We start from the raw sequence: 14,352 nt of genomic DNA on the forward strand, positions 1-14,352 counted from the left end.
GGCACAACGTCTTCCCAGCACAGTTAAGGGTTAGTTTTTAACAATTACAATACAATTACAACCAATAATTTCAAAAGGAAAAGAACCAAAACTCTAAATTCCAACCGAAAATATCACTTCAAACAAGATTTTAAAAAATTTTTAAAAAAAACTTTTAAAGTTGCCAACAGGACTGCTTATTATATTGGCATTTGATATTTTTCCCCCTGCCATCTAACACAATGCAGAAAAGACAGGAAGTGCTGAGAAATTAAAAAAGTGTTCTGATACAAGGTATACAGATGAGGTAATCTACAACACAGACGTTGTCACGATCTGCAGTTTCCTTGTGCCTTCGTGGCGCTGCTTGCCTACTGAGGCAGCATAAACTGGAGTTAAGCACTTTATACGGAGAAGTGGGGGGAGAAGTAGTTTGCGTCACTCCCTGGACCAAACACTCTTGCCTTTGCACTTAAGGTTTGATGGTCACTGGGACGCATCGTAGCCGTTTGTGGGTTTCTCCCTATTAGACTTCCCCTGCCGCTGTGAGGTGTGGGAGGGCTTGGACATATGAAAGCCCTGCTCTTCTATCCACTCACCAAATTAAAAGGGGGGGGGACACTAAAGGGGATTTGGTCAACTGTTTAAGAGTCCTGTGTAGGTTCCACACTAGAGCAGCAAGCTGTGCCCTGATTCCCAGAGATCGCCAGAGCAAGCCAACACGTTCTCGTGGGCGCAAGGGCAATGCCCCATGTCCACCCACCACCATGGGTCTTCACCAGAGAGCAAGGAGCAGATCTATGATTACGTGAATTCATGAGTTTGTAATATTATTTTCCAGTCTGGGGTGGATGGGGGGCAAGAGGGATGTTCGGTATCCTATACTCATTTTGTAGTTGGTTCCGGCTCACTCCATACCCTCGAAGTGTCTTAACCCAAGGAAGAAAGGTACTAAGTAAAACAGTGAGAATACATGGCTACCAAACCCCAACAGAAAACCAAGTTGCATATCGATGGAAGAGCAGCTCATCAGGTTCACCCAGAGAGATCTGCCTCTTGCAGCATTGTAGAAAGGGGACAGCCTGAAGCGAAGGGAGCAGGCGTGCTTCCCGCCCCCTCCCAGTGGCTTGAACTACATAAACAGCAGGGTGCAAAGAACCGGGGAGCCTTTGTTCCCCACCTCCGTACCCTAAAAATTCCAGTGCGGCGGCGCCGCAAAAGGAAAAGGCAGGGCTAAGGATCCTTTGCGCTTAGCTCTTGCAATTCTCCTTGCAAGGCATCGCTTCTTCGTGCCGCTTGTTAACTACAACCCGCCTCTGCAAGATGCAGGCGCAGAAAGACCACAGCCTGAGCTCCTCAAACGCTCGCTCGCGGTTTAAAGGCTGCAAAAGCGTGGAAACGGAATGCGACGCCGGCTCAGTGAAACCCTCTGTACAAGCAACTTAAACCTAACCCCTTTATAAATTAAAAAAAAAAAAGTTTATTTACAGCAAAGAATTCCAACATTGGATCATCTGGCAGAGGAAGGACAAGATTTACTATATACACACACAGGGGTAAAGAAGATGTTCTCCACAATTGGTTATCTCTGGCAGGTCTATCTCTTTTTCTTCTTTTTTAAAAAGAGTCACGGGCTGCGGGCTCCTTCTCTTCTGTGTCTATTTACAAGACTGTGAACCATGTTTGTTTGTTTTTTTAAAAAACGATCCAGCAGACAAGGGCATCTCTCACATGGCACATGGAGCCTCCACATCAGTTTGGGTGGTCCAGTTTGGGAGGCGGAAAATAGCCAAGAGCTTAAATTTCTTTTTACGCAAGAACAGAGCGACTAATTCTTTTCTGGAATCCCTAGCCAAGGGGAATCGGTGGCCTCTCAATAGGGGCGGGGAGCCACTTATTGGAATATATAACCTTGCCCTATGCCAGAACCCCTTCCACGGAGGTAGCGGCTGGGTACCCCTCTAAAATGCATTAGTAACCTGGAGACTTTGGATTAACAACACATGCAGGGGAGAAAAATTAACTGGCAATCCAAGAGGCCCACGGGAGGAGACCCGCTTTCTCCACAGAAAGTTCCTAACTGGCAGGCCTTTGTTTTTTTCCCAATAAGCACTCTCTGGGATTGGCATCTCCTCTCACTGCACCCATCCGCTAAATTATGATGCAGAATATAAAGGTGTTCAATTGGTAGTATTTAAAGGACCCCCCCTCCCGTTCCGACCTTACTGCTTAGATCTGGCAGCTCCTAGCAGGAAGAAGCAGCACAGGCATTTCTTTCCCACCGACCCATCCCCGGTGGACAAGAGCCAGAGGAAGGGAAGAGCCCGGAGTCAGCACAGAGAGAGCTCGGAGACAAGGGCTGCTTCGTCTTAGGTGGAACAGGACACGGTGAGTGGAGTGAGGCAGAATCGTCCACAAAATAACTTCCGCTGTGGGTTCTCTCAGGGATTCTCCTGAGTTACGAAAAGTTCAAGTAAAAAAAGGGGGGGGGGGAATCGGCCTATAATCTTTTTTTGTTTTATGACTGAACTACTATAAATCCACAAGCAACTGTTCAGACATCGTTCCTCCAAAGCATTCCATCCCCTCCCTTCCCTCTCCCCCCAGCACTGGGCATTGAGCAGCTGCTGTCCTGGGGGAGGGACGGAGCAGAGGCTTCTGGGCCCGACCCGGCTCTGGTCAGGCGCCTGGGAGAGGGGCAGCGGTCGTCTACTGCTGAGCTCCGGCGGCAGCTGGAACGGGCATACCTAGGGCGTTGGCAGCAGAGATCACAGGCGAACCCGCAAGGGGCCCAAGGGGTGAAGACGTTGGCACTGAAGAAATCCCTGCAGGAGACAGGAGAAAAGGGCGGTGGTGCAAGAATTAGGAAGGGAAACAGTGGATCCTGTCTCAGCAAGTAGGTTCCACTTGGGTATCTTTGGGCCAATTCTTGTATTCGACTGCACTTGGGCACACATGAGATATTGCTGCTGACCATGTTGACCAATTCCAATGAAGGCACTGAGAGTCTCTATGCAAGACATCTGACATGTGTCGGGAGATGCAATGTTAGCCGGGAAGGATAGTTTAAAAAGACAGAGCCGGTGGCAGGGAAAAGGCTTTGCTATACACTGGAGCTGTGTGAAGGGGCTGTGAAATGCCAGAAGGGAAACCGCTGCCCATTATAACCTCTCCTGGTCCAAGCCCAGTTCTGGAAGCCATCTCCAGCTCATTTCCATTCCTCGCTGCCCTCTGGTTGCGATCTCACACAGTTTGAGACTGGAGAGGTGAAACTGACAGAGCCTTCCCAGAGGGGAAGATGAAATTAACAGACCCTCTGAGGAGCAATCTCCGCCTGCTCTGTCTTTTTAAACTACCCTTCCTGGCTAATGTTGTATCTCCCTACACTTGACAAACACGCGCCGAGGCATCTCATGTAGAGAGAGACTGATTAAAAATACTTATCTCTGGCAATAAAGTGGAAATGGTGCATTCACACATGCACATGACCACAATGTTTATCACTCGAAATGATCATGTGCAAACTAGCCCTTTGACAACTCCAGTTGCGCATTTATACCCAAAGGCAAGCACAAGTGGATGTCGACTCACCTGACAACATGCTGGCGCTGCTGACAGGGGTGCTGCTCCCCGGCATGCTGGCCGAACTCATCCGAGCCTGGTCCTTCACTATGGGATCTGCAAAATCAGACCGCCCCCCCCCCCCCCAGGGGTTAGAGCAACCACCTCACTGCTACAAAACACACAAGAGAGATTTTTGTTCTGGATACATAACTCAGCAGGGCAGCTCATCTGATTCTTTTCAAAAGTGGGCAGCCCGCAACGTTGTAGAGTTAAGCTTGAAAAACGGACAGAAACGCCCAGCAAAATCTCATAAGGCAGGTGGCAAGTGTTTGGCAAAGCTGGGTTACCACAGAAGAAGTTGCTTAGGAAGGACCCCATTGCTAAAGGCATGCAACAGACTTTGGTACAGAGGCAGAATTGCTCTCTCCTTCTGATTTGTATAACTAATAGTATGCATGCTATGCTTTCGGGTTTAATTGATGCAGACCGCAGATTTTCTTGGTGCAAAATGAGAGTTTAAAGATTTGCAAAGAGGTTTCTCCCCCCCTTTAAAGCTTAAAGTATTATTCTGATTAAAGGGAGAGATAATTCGAACAGACAGACCAAGGGGCCAACTTCTCAAGCAGCTAAAAACTCCTGCAATACCTGGCTCCCATCCAAACTCAGCTACCTGATGGGTATTGAGAGCTAATATTTAGTCACCGGAGTGAGTGAACATTGGGAAACTGTTCCTCTCTGACAGGAGAAATTTCCACGTGGTTGCAATGAGAGAACGCTTTTAGGTTGGCCATCCTCCAAAACCTGCTTGATCTTTGGTGGGAGAAAAACATGGTAGCAGCCTCCACTGTAAAAATGTTTTGGTTCTCAAGGGGCAGAGTCTATGACCTTTACAGAACCCCCCCCCCCACACACACACACACCACCAACATAGGCTTCCAGTCCTGCTGTTGCCAGGATCACGTGTATTACTGGTCACAAATATGACGTCTACAGTCATAAATTACTCAAAATTATGTGTATTACTGGCCACAAATATGAAGCCTGCAATCATAAATTACACTAAATTACCCCAGCCATTTACATAATTGCACATTCAAGCTTCATGTTTTCCAAAAAAAGTGAGAATTATTTAACAGGAATTTCAGGAATAAGTTGGGCAATGTTTGGAATACTGAAGACAGGCAGCCCACAGAGGCAGGAGCCCAGCAACAGCAGAGAGGTTGTCCAGCCAGCTCATGCTCGGGTCCCGGTTTGCCTCTGGAGATTTTACCCTCCTCATTTTCAAGTTGCCACCGTAAAAGAACAGAGACTTGCTTTTAAAAGTATAAGCAAGGGACACCTCGGTAGCCCTTTTCTGCACTTTGTGCTTGTGTGGCCCTGAACATCTCCTTGCTCTCTCAGCCCCTCTCCCCTAGAAAGAACGGACAGCCGGGCCCCCAGAGAGGCAAACTCACAAAAGTAAGGGTGCTCCATGGCTTCTCTTGCCGTGAGCCGAGACTGGTGATCGTATCGCAGCAATTTGTCTAGGAAATCCAGGGCCTCCGGACTGACCAAGTGCTGGTTCTCACTATGAACAAAGCGTTCCCATCGCTTACGGGAGTGCCTGTCGGAGGGAGAAAGGAATACCGAGTAAAGGATTTGGCAGACAAATGATTCTGCAAGTCAGTCTGGTGTGGGAAGGAAGCAAAGAAAAGCTGCCTGCCGATTCTGCAGTGCTTGCGAAGTGCAAAATGAGCATTTGCCTGCAGTGAACACCGTTGCAAAAGAAAAGATGCACCTTTGCCAGAGCGACGCTAGCCAAGAAGCTCCTCTGCCTAAGGAAGAGGAGGCAGCTTTGACCAGAACCGCAATACCTTATTGTATTTGTTTCTGTGAATGTCCTGTTGTTTCATTACTGCACTTTGCTCAGTGAATATCCCAGCTGTCAATTAAATTGTATTTTCACTTGCACTGTGTAATCCCCCTTGGATCTCAAGGAGAAAGGTGGACTGTAAATTATTTATTTATTTATTTATTAGGCTTATAGTCCACTCTCCCCGCAGTGCAGGCTCAGAGCACATCACAACTCAATTACAACATAGATGACTGGGGAAGGCAATGGCAAACCACCCTGTAACAAAAGTCTACCAAGAAAATGTCGTGATTAGGGGTGTGCAAGGCCTGCCTGTTTTGGTAAACCTGATTCGGTTTTAACTGAATCAGGAAACCGTTTCGGTATTCAGGGAATACCAAACAGCAAGCTGATTCGGTATTCACGTTTCGGCTTGATTCGGCCATTGTTTTCAATGAGAAAACCTTCTCCCGGCTTCCGGGAATCGGGGGGGGGGGGCATTTTCTATCCAAATCACACCAAACTTGGTGGAGACCTTCTCCTAACTCTCCTCTAACTACCCCCCAAGTTTCAGAAAGATTGGACTTTGGGGGGGGCCATGTTATGCCCCCCCAAACAAGGTGCCCCCATCCTCCTACACTCTCCATGGTTCTTTATGGGGAAAAACAAGTCATCTTTCTAGGTGGCTTGGGGTGGCATTTTGCAAGCAAAATGCAACCAACTTTCAGGGGACCTGCTCCCACCTGTCCTCCCACCCTCCACCAAGTTTCAGGCAGATTCCACTTTGGGGGGCCATTTAATGGCCTCCCAAAGAAGGTGCCTCTATCCACCTCCACTCCACTGTTCCCTATGGGGGAAATAAGAGAGGCTTGTCTGGCTAGGGGTGGCATTTTGCATGCAAAATGCCCCCAAACTTCAGAGGACCTCCTCCTACCTGTCCTCCCTCCCTCCACCAAGGCTCAAGCAGATCCCACTTTGGGGGGGCCATTTTATGGCCTCCCAAAGATGCTGCTCTTAGCCCCCCCTTTCTCCATTATTTCCTATGGGGGAAATAAGACAGGCTTGTCTGGCTAGGGGTGGCATTTTGCATGCAAAATGCCCCCAAACTTCAGGGGCCCATCTCCCACCTGTCCTCCCACCCTCAAGCAAGGCCCAAGCTGATCCCACTTTGGGGGGCCATTTTATGGCCTCCCAAAGATGCTGCTCTTAGCCCCCCCTTTCTCCATTATTTCCTATGGGGGAAATAAGACAGGCTTGTCTGGCTAGGGGCCCATCACCTTCAGGGGCCCATCTCCTACCTGTCCTCCCACCCTCCACCAAGGCCCAAGCTGATCCCACTTTGGGGGGCCATTTTATGCCCCCCCCAAAGGTGGTTCTCCTGCCATAACACTTTGTCTTTCTACTGTGGGGAAGACTTCCACACTGCAGAAACACATGGGATTGAGGCTGCCAATGGCCACAGCCACAGTCCACCTGCACCCAAACTGCCAAATACCACACACACCCTCCCCAAAACCTAACCTCCCCTGTTCTGTGGCCAGCCACTTTCTATTGATTCCTGTTATGGGAAAATCTCCCACAGCAGGAACCCACGGAATGTGGCATCTATGGCCACAGGTACAATCCCCCTTTTAAATCTCCCCCCCCCCCCACACACACAGCCCCACACTGACCCAAAGAAACCCTCCCCAACATTCCCACACCAGCCACTACCCCAGGAGCAGGTTGGGCAGTCGTCCCCCATTGTTCCCTGTGATGGAACTTTTAAACTCTCTTTCCCTGGGCAATTATGCACAGCCCAGGGGTGCCACAATGGTGGGCACACTCCTGAGTGCGAGCTTGTCCCTGTGAAAGAGCACTTGAACCTGGAGGGTGGGAGGACAGGTGGGAGCAAGTCCCCTGAAAGTTGGTTGCATTTTGCTTGCAAAATGCCACCCCAAGCCACCTAGAAAGATAACTTGTTTTTCCCCATAGAGAACCATGGAGAGTGTAGGAGGATGGGGGCACCTTGTTTGGGGGGGCATAACATGGCCCCCCAAAGTCCAATCTTTCTGAAACTTGGGGGGGGGGGTAGTTAGAGGAGAGTTAGGAGAATGTCTCCACCAAGTTTGGTGTGATTTGGACAGAAAATGCACCCCCCCAGACTTCCGGAAAGCCGGGAGAAGGTTTTCTCATTGAAAACAATGGCCGAATCGTTTCGGCAATCTCTGTTTCAGTATTACCGAAATTTTTTGGTATTCAGAAAAAGTTTCGGTAATACTGAAAAAAACCGAAACAGCCCTGATTCGGTATTTTTAACTTAATCAGAATACCAAATTGCACACCCCTAGTCATGATGCGACATCCCCCCATGGGTCAGTAACGACTTGGTGCTTGCACAGGGGACTGCCTTTACCTTTTTTTACAGTATACAATAAATAGCAATACAATTAAACAATTAAAAGTGGCAGTGAAATTCAAAGACAGACAGCAGATTACACAGTCCCGCATGATCACTGGGTCCATGGAGGCTAGTGTACAACAATGAACTAACCCCCCTTGGTAGGGGGCTGAGGGGAGGCCTGCCTGCCTCAACCAACAAAAGTCTGGCAGAACATCTCTGTCTTACAGGCCCAGCAGAATGCTAGAAGATCCTGCTGACCCCGAGTTATCTCAGAAAAAGAGTTCCACCAGGTTGGGGCCACCAGGTTTCCTATTCTTTTTCTTCTACAGGTGCTGCCTAAGAGCATTTTTCCTATGCAGTTTCTTTATTACATCAACACACTACCTGGCCTCCAGGCCAGGATGCATGACCCTCCCCTTATCTTCACAACCCTCTTACAAGGTAGATTAGGCTGAGACACAGCAACTGGTCCAAGGTTGTCTATTAAGCTTTCTGGTCAGGCAAGGATTTGAACACAGCCCCACCCACTCTAAATTCCACACTATCCACCACAGCCACACTGGTTGTCCAGTTTCATCTGCTGACACAACCAATTTTGCACCGCAGCAGCTACCAAGACCAGACGAAAGTTGTGTAGGGCAATACGGGTAAGGACATCCCAGAATGCAAGGCAGTTCTGCAGTGCCCGTTCTTCCCCTGCCCTCTACAACAAGCACCGGACAATTTTAAGTCTGACACTTACATCCTACCGCAACTCACCTTCCCAAGATATCGTTGAAACGGGGGTCAAGTTCTATATTGTATTTGTCGATGTAGTCGTACAGGTCTTCTGTCCCCAGCACCTTGGCTATTCTCACCAACTGTGAACAGAGAATGTGTAAGCCAGCATGCAGGTGGGCAAACTGAAACAAAGGGGGACTTCCTACCTGAGTTTCCCAGCGGCAGAACGGGCACAAAAGGCTAATGCTATTTAATGCTGTGGAAAAGAGTAACAAAATCTGTGGCAGAGTATGAGCTTTCGTGAATCACAGCTCACTTCTTCAGATACGTATTCTTAGGGTACTTAGAGTGCTGGAGGTATTAGGGAAGAGTGCTGCTAGATGAGATCTGGGGGGACCCAAGTTCAAATCTGCACTTGGTCTCTGAAGAAGTGAGCTGTGGCTCACGAAAGCTCCTACCCTACCACAAATTTTGTTAAGTCTTACAGGTGCTGCTGGACTCTTGCTCTTTTCCACTGCTACAGACTAACACGGCTACCCACCTTGAGCTATTTAATGCTGTTAGAGCCCTCCCCCCTTACTAAAGAAGGGACTTTGCACAGTTTGATGTTTCAGAAGAAGACTTTGGGATAAGCGTTGGCAGCAGCTTCAAGTTCTTCCAGAGTGACTCTTTAGAGGAAGCCAAGAGATCATTCAGCAAGGAAGTGGCTAGCCTTGGATAAACCACTGATGGTTGACAGATGACGCATTATCACTAATACGGCTTTCACAGCGAAAGCAAACTGACTTTGGCAACAAGATCAATGCACAAGACTGCGGAGGAAAGATGGCACCAGGTCTGCCGTGATCTCACCTGGTCGTAATTGTCATGGCCGTGGAAAAAGGGCTCCTTCCGGAAGATCATGCTGGCGAGCATGCAACCCAAGCTCCACATATCCAGACTGTAATCGTACATCTGCAGGGAAGCGAAACGGACACATCAGTAAGACTCGTTTCCAGAATCAGAAGGGGGAAAAAATTCATTTTTGTCACAGATGCACGCCTGCCACCTGGGAAAGGCATTTCCCCAAGGAGAACGGTCGGGAGCAATTGATGCAAGGGAGAGGCACCCCCGAGAGAAAATTCTTCCGTGGCAGCACAAAATTTATTCCCATGTGACAAACACAGAGGTAGAATGGGTATACAGTGGGAGAATTTCTACGGCTGGGTCAGGAAACATAACCCAGTGTCAGGTTCCCACATTATCTGAGACAAGACAGCTGTGGTTCACTACCACTCGCACAAATCACAAACACGGCACATACAATTTGGACCTCTACAATCCCACATTCATATCCAAGCGTGCTGGCGAGGATCCAGATGCAAGCAGCATCTAGAAGAGTCTGGGTTACAGATGTAGAAATAACTTGCAGGGGATCTGCGGAGGGGTGGGAGAGCCAGAACACTGGTTTGATTTTCTGAGGAGGGGGGCTAACCAACTAGAGATCTGAGGTTCTTCAACTGTCATGTGGGCCAGCATACCTGCCATGATTGTATTCTGCATTTTCTAATGGTCAAGGCTGTTTGCCAGAATTATATGAGAGGTCTTAACTTCTGATATTAATTGCAGGAGAGCCAGGGGGGGGGCTCTCCATTATCTGTTAAAAATATGTACTTTCACTTCTTCCAGCAAGTGTCCTTGGAGGAGAGCTGCTAGCAGCACACATTGTATCTTTTCCCAGAGACTGGGATATTTTGCTTCGTACTCCATGTAGTCTAAACTAATCTGTTCCCATGCAACCTCTTTGAGGTTTCGCGCCAGAATGTCAACGGACCCGGGAGGGTGGGAAGCTTCCCTATAATTAGTAATGCCTTTGTTTGAATTGTCACTTATGCCAATTGACACCTTTGGGTGAACACCTGTACTGTATGGATCTCAATAAAGCTACTTCAGCTGGAATACCTGCATGTTAACCTCTGTGTTAACTGTGGAGGGCTTGAGGGACCTAACTGCCAGGGACTGACAGGGTACTGCAATACTAACCAGGCTTTTATGACACTCAGCAAACTGCCCCTGCCAATCCTCCCCAATGTGTCACAGCCTACCAGCTCATTACGTTTAAGCGTCCTTTCTGTCAGTTCTCAAAAGTAGCAAGAGTCTCTTCATACTCAAGAATTCTACATGGGCCAGTAGTACACAAAGGTTTTGATCATTTTTCATGAGCTACTTGCAAAGTAACTCCCATGCTACTTTCCCCTTCCCTAGCTGCTGCGAAAAGTAGAAGGCAGTAGGAAAAAAGGAAGACCCAAAATGAGATTGCTTGACTCAATAAAAGATGCCACATCCTCCAGTTTGCAAGATCTGAGCAAGTCTGTTAATGATAGGACGTTTTGGAGGTCTTTCCTTCATAAGGTCGCCATAGGTCGGAGGTGACTTGACAGCACATAACACACACGCACAACTTAACACACAGGAACAGCTCATCAGACGACCCTGAATGAGTTTATATTTTATTTTTCATATTTAGTGTTTATAGATATACAGTACTACTGAGCAACAGGCTGTATTTTACGGTGATTTAGGTAGCGGCAAGCCCAAATTTGCCCTCAAGCCTCTCACAATTGCTTTCGCCAGCTAAGCCCATTCCACTTCCTGACAACCATGGAAAAGCTGTGACCCGGTTCTGGGTCCTGGCCCACAGAATAAGAACCACCTTCTGCAATGCAGAGACTGAGCCACACTCACTTGATAATCTACGAGGAGCTCGGGACCTTTGAAGTATCTGGAAGCCACTCGAACGTTGTACTCTTGGCCAGGATGATAGAATTCTGCCAAACCCCAATCTATTAGCCGCAGCTAAAAACAGAAGAGAGATCAGGTGAGCGTGAGACGAGACTCTCCTTTCTACGTCTGTCCTTCCAACGAGTTTGAAAACTGCATGCAAATGGTAACAGAAGTAAACTGAATATGGATATAAATACTACGAAGTTAAGCTGAGCAAAAAAGTAACCTACAGCAACTGAGATAAAAACAATGAAAGAACTAATGAAATTATAAACAGGAAACCCTTAGAAACAAAGGTGAAAAGTGCCTAAAGCAGCCGTGTTTAAACCGTGTTACGGGATCTCTTAAGAGGGGCCTCCTCAGAGAACTCCGTCATTAAAGCAACTGGCTTCATTTCAAAATGCGCAGAAGGCATAAACCAGCAAAGATTAATACAGTAGGGGAAAAAAAGGAATTGTGAGCCTATAAACAACACCCACCCACCCCACCCCCCCGCAATCTGATATATATCTTTGCAACGGATTTTGTTGAAAGCCACTTTGGAAGCCAGTCTTGGTTGAAACACAGGTTATAATAAATCAATTAATCGGTGACAAGTATCTCTGAAAGACAGTTTGCTTGCCTTCACCAATCTCCCCTGCAAGGGTAGCCGCTGTGAAGCACGTGTCACATGAAGGGGTGTCCTTGGGCCCAGCAGTACTTTCAGCGAACGAGAACACACTCTACACAATAAGCTGGACTTTTGCAGGGGTTTGGGGGAAGCAAGTCAGAAGGAAGACAGATTGAGAACCGCTAGCCTCAAACGGCTAAGAACCTTCTGCAGAAGCTTAAACAGGCAGACTTTTCTTATTAGCCTATTTTAGCAAGAATGTTATGCTGGTTTATATTTCGCTGCTTTTAAAAAAATAATTACAGAAATTAATTTTTAACGGTAGAGTTTGATTCTGACATTTCTAGGCTGCCTTGAGCAATTTTTTAGATGCTTGGCTAAGAAAAGACCCAAATAAATTTTTTAAAATAAATTTTTAAAAACCCGTAACCGATACTACAAATAAGCGCGAACGTATAACAAAAGGGGAACTTCTGTTCCTAAACAGCCACAAAGCCACTGGAAGTTCCCAAGACCCATAGTGCCTTACCTTTCTGTGTTCGTGATCAATCATGACGTTGTGGGGTTTAACGTCTCTATGCATAATTCCCATACTGTGGCAATAATCCAGGGCCTGGAAAAGAGAAGACACACACCAGCGCATCCGTCAGGGAAGAGATGTTATCATCTTGCACTTCTTCCTACCAAAAATCTCAGACTGTCATTACTACTAGCCAACACATGCTATGAGAACTTGCACAGCCAAACTTCAAAGGGACCAAAGGTAAAGGATGTATTTCCTCTGCTGTTCACAGGCAAAACCTGTTCCATCAAGCCTCTCGGACTACCTGCCCCGGACTGTGTCTCTACTTGTGCTGCTGTCTATGGCTACCAACCATCGCATCGCCTAACGCTGCACAAGAAGTTCACTACAGGTAAACCAACATGGAGGTCACTATGTTTGCTTGCCAGCGGAACCCTTTAATGGTAGCGGAATCCTCCAGGTATCCATAAAGGGATTTTGCGGGGAGCGGGGAAGGAAGCAGGGAGAGACACTACTCTGGTTCCTCTAATTAAAGACTTGCTGGGCACAAGTTGGGTGTAGTGGTTAAGAGCGGCAGGACTCTAATCTGGAGAGCCAGGTTTGATTCCCCACTCCTCTGCTTGAAGCCACCTGGGTGACCTTGGGTCAGTCACAGCTCTCTCAGAGCTCTCTCAGCCCCACCCACCTCACAGGGTGTTTGTCGTGAGGATAATAATAACACACTTTGTAAACCGCTCTGAGTGGGTGTTAAGTTGTCCTGAAGGGCAGTATATAAACCAAATGTTATTAGTATTTTATGATTAAGTCAACCACTGCATCTCCTAAATCGATACGCTATGACCCCGCTTGCCGTCCAAAAGGATCCTACTTTCCACTAGGGGTGTGCACCTTAAAAAAAAAAAAAGTTATCAATTCTGTATCAGAAAGTCAGGAACGTCACGATTATCGTTTTCATTCAATATCAGGAGTATTGTTATAATTACGGAAAGTTCTACTGGGAAATATTCCCATTTTAATAACTATCTGAATGATACTCCCAATTTAGCGAAAACCGTAATTGTGCCCTTTCTAAAGGAAATTAAAACGATTTTTAACTGCCGCCCCCCACCTGCCAGCAAAAGAAGAGAGGGAGAGGGAGCGTGCTGTGTTCCGCAGCTGGTCTGCAGTGCCTCGTCTTTTAAAGTTGAAAGGGCTGTTATTTTCTACGGGCTGATTTCCAGAGGCTGATCTTCTGCCCGCGGAAAATGACGGCCTTTTAAAGTTTAAAGGGCTGATGTGCCACAGATCAGCTGAGGGGCTGGGCGTGCTTGCTCTCCCTTCCTGCTCCTGCTGCCTCGGAGATCCCAGAAAACTAGGGGCAGCAGACCTGACTTCTGAATGCAGAAACCGGGTCTACCCACTCATTTCCCGCATACTCATCTGGTCTGTGCAGAATCGACCCTTTAAATTTTAAAGGGCCATTCTTTTCTACGGGCTGCAGTTCTGACCTCCAGAGGCCAAGTCTTCTGTCCACAGAAATGTATGGCCTTCTAAAGTTTAAAGGGCCAAGGTGGCATGGCCAGGGGGCACGGCTTCTCTCTCCCTGTCCCTGCAGCCTCCCAAACGATTCCCATATTACCAAGAGTGGAAGGGGGCGGGGGGGTTTTTTTGCAAACTTGGATATTGCCACTACCAGTCTTGTTTCTCCCACAAATCACCACCCAGCCTCCTTTGGCCATTAAGTGCTTGCAAGCTGCAAAATCCACACACTGCCCTTCTTCAGTAAGCACTCTACACCTCCCCTGCCCTTTAACCTCACACTCCCCAACACCCGCACGGCTAATTTAAAGGGAATTGTGGGAGAGGCACACAACAGCCATTATCTCTCTCTTAAAGGTTGGATACAGTAGATCTATTGTGATAGTGGTGGCCCTTCTCTCCAGCACATGGACTCATTCCCTTACTGTACTGGGGAAAAGCAGAGCACATCCTGCCTGTTG

General features: G+C 47.7%; 1 protein-coding gene across 2 annotated transcripts in view; it reads right to left on the reverse strand.

Annotated features, from left to right (window-relative positions):
• Positions 1-14,352, reverse strand: part of CSNK2A1 (casein kinase 2 alpha 1) — a 62,520-nt gene continuing 48,168 nt past the window's right edge. For both annotated transcript variants that reach the window (XM_054981255.1, XM_054981256.1), the window contains exons 7-13: positions 12,380-12,463; positions 11,202-11,312; positions 9,330-9,431; positions 8,517-8,617; positions 4,998-5,146; positions 3,571-3,657; positions 1-2,804 (exon numbers count right to left, since the gene is read on the reverse strand). In XM_054981255.1, the coding sequence (XP_054837230.1) occupies positions 2,689-2,804; positions 3,571-3,657; positions 4,998-5,146; positions 8,517-8,617; positions 9,330-9,431; positions 11,202-11,312; positions 12,380-12,463 (750 nt within the window). In that variant the 3' untranslated portion in view covers positions 1-2,688. The remainder of the gene's footprint in view (positions 2,805-3,570; positions 3,658-4,997; positions 5,147-8,516; positions 8,618-9,329; positions 9,432-11,201; positions 11,313-12,379; positions 12,464-14,352) is intronic.

This window comes from Eublepharis macularius, chromosome 5 (assembly GCF_028583425.1).
Source record: "Eublepharis macularius isolate TG4126 chromosome 5, MPM_Emac_v1.0, whole genome shotgun sequence".
Lineage (NCBI taxonomy): Eukaryota > Metazoa > Chordata > Lepidosauria > Squamata > Eublepharidae > Eublepharis > Eublepharis macularius.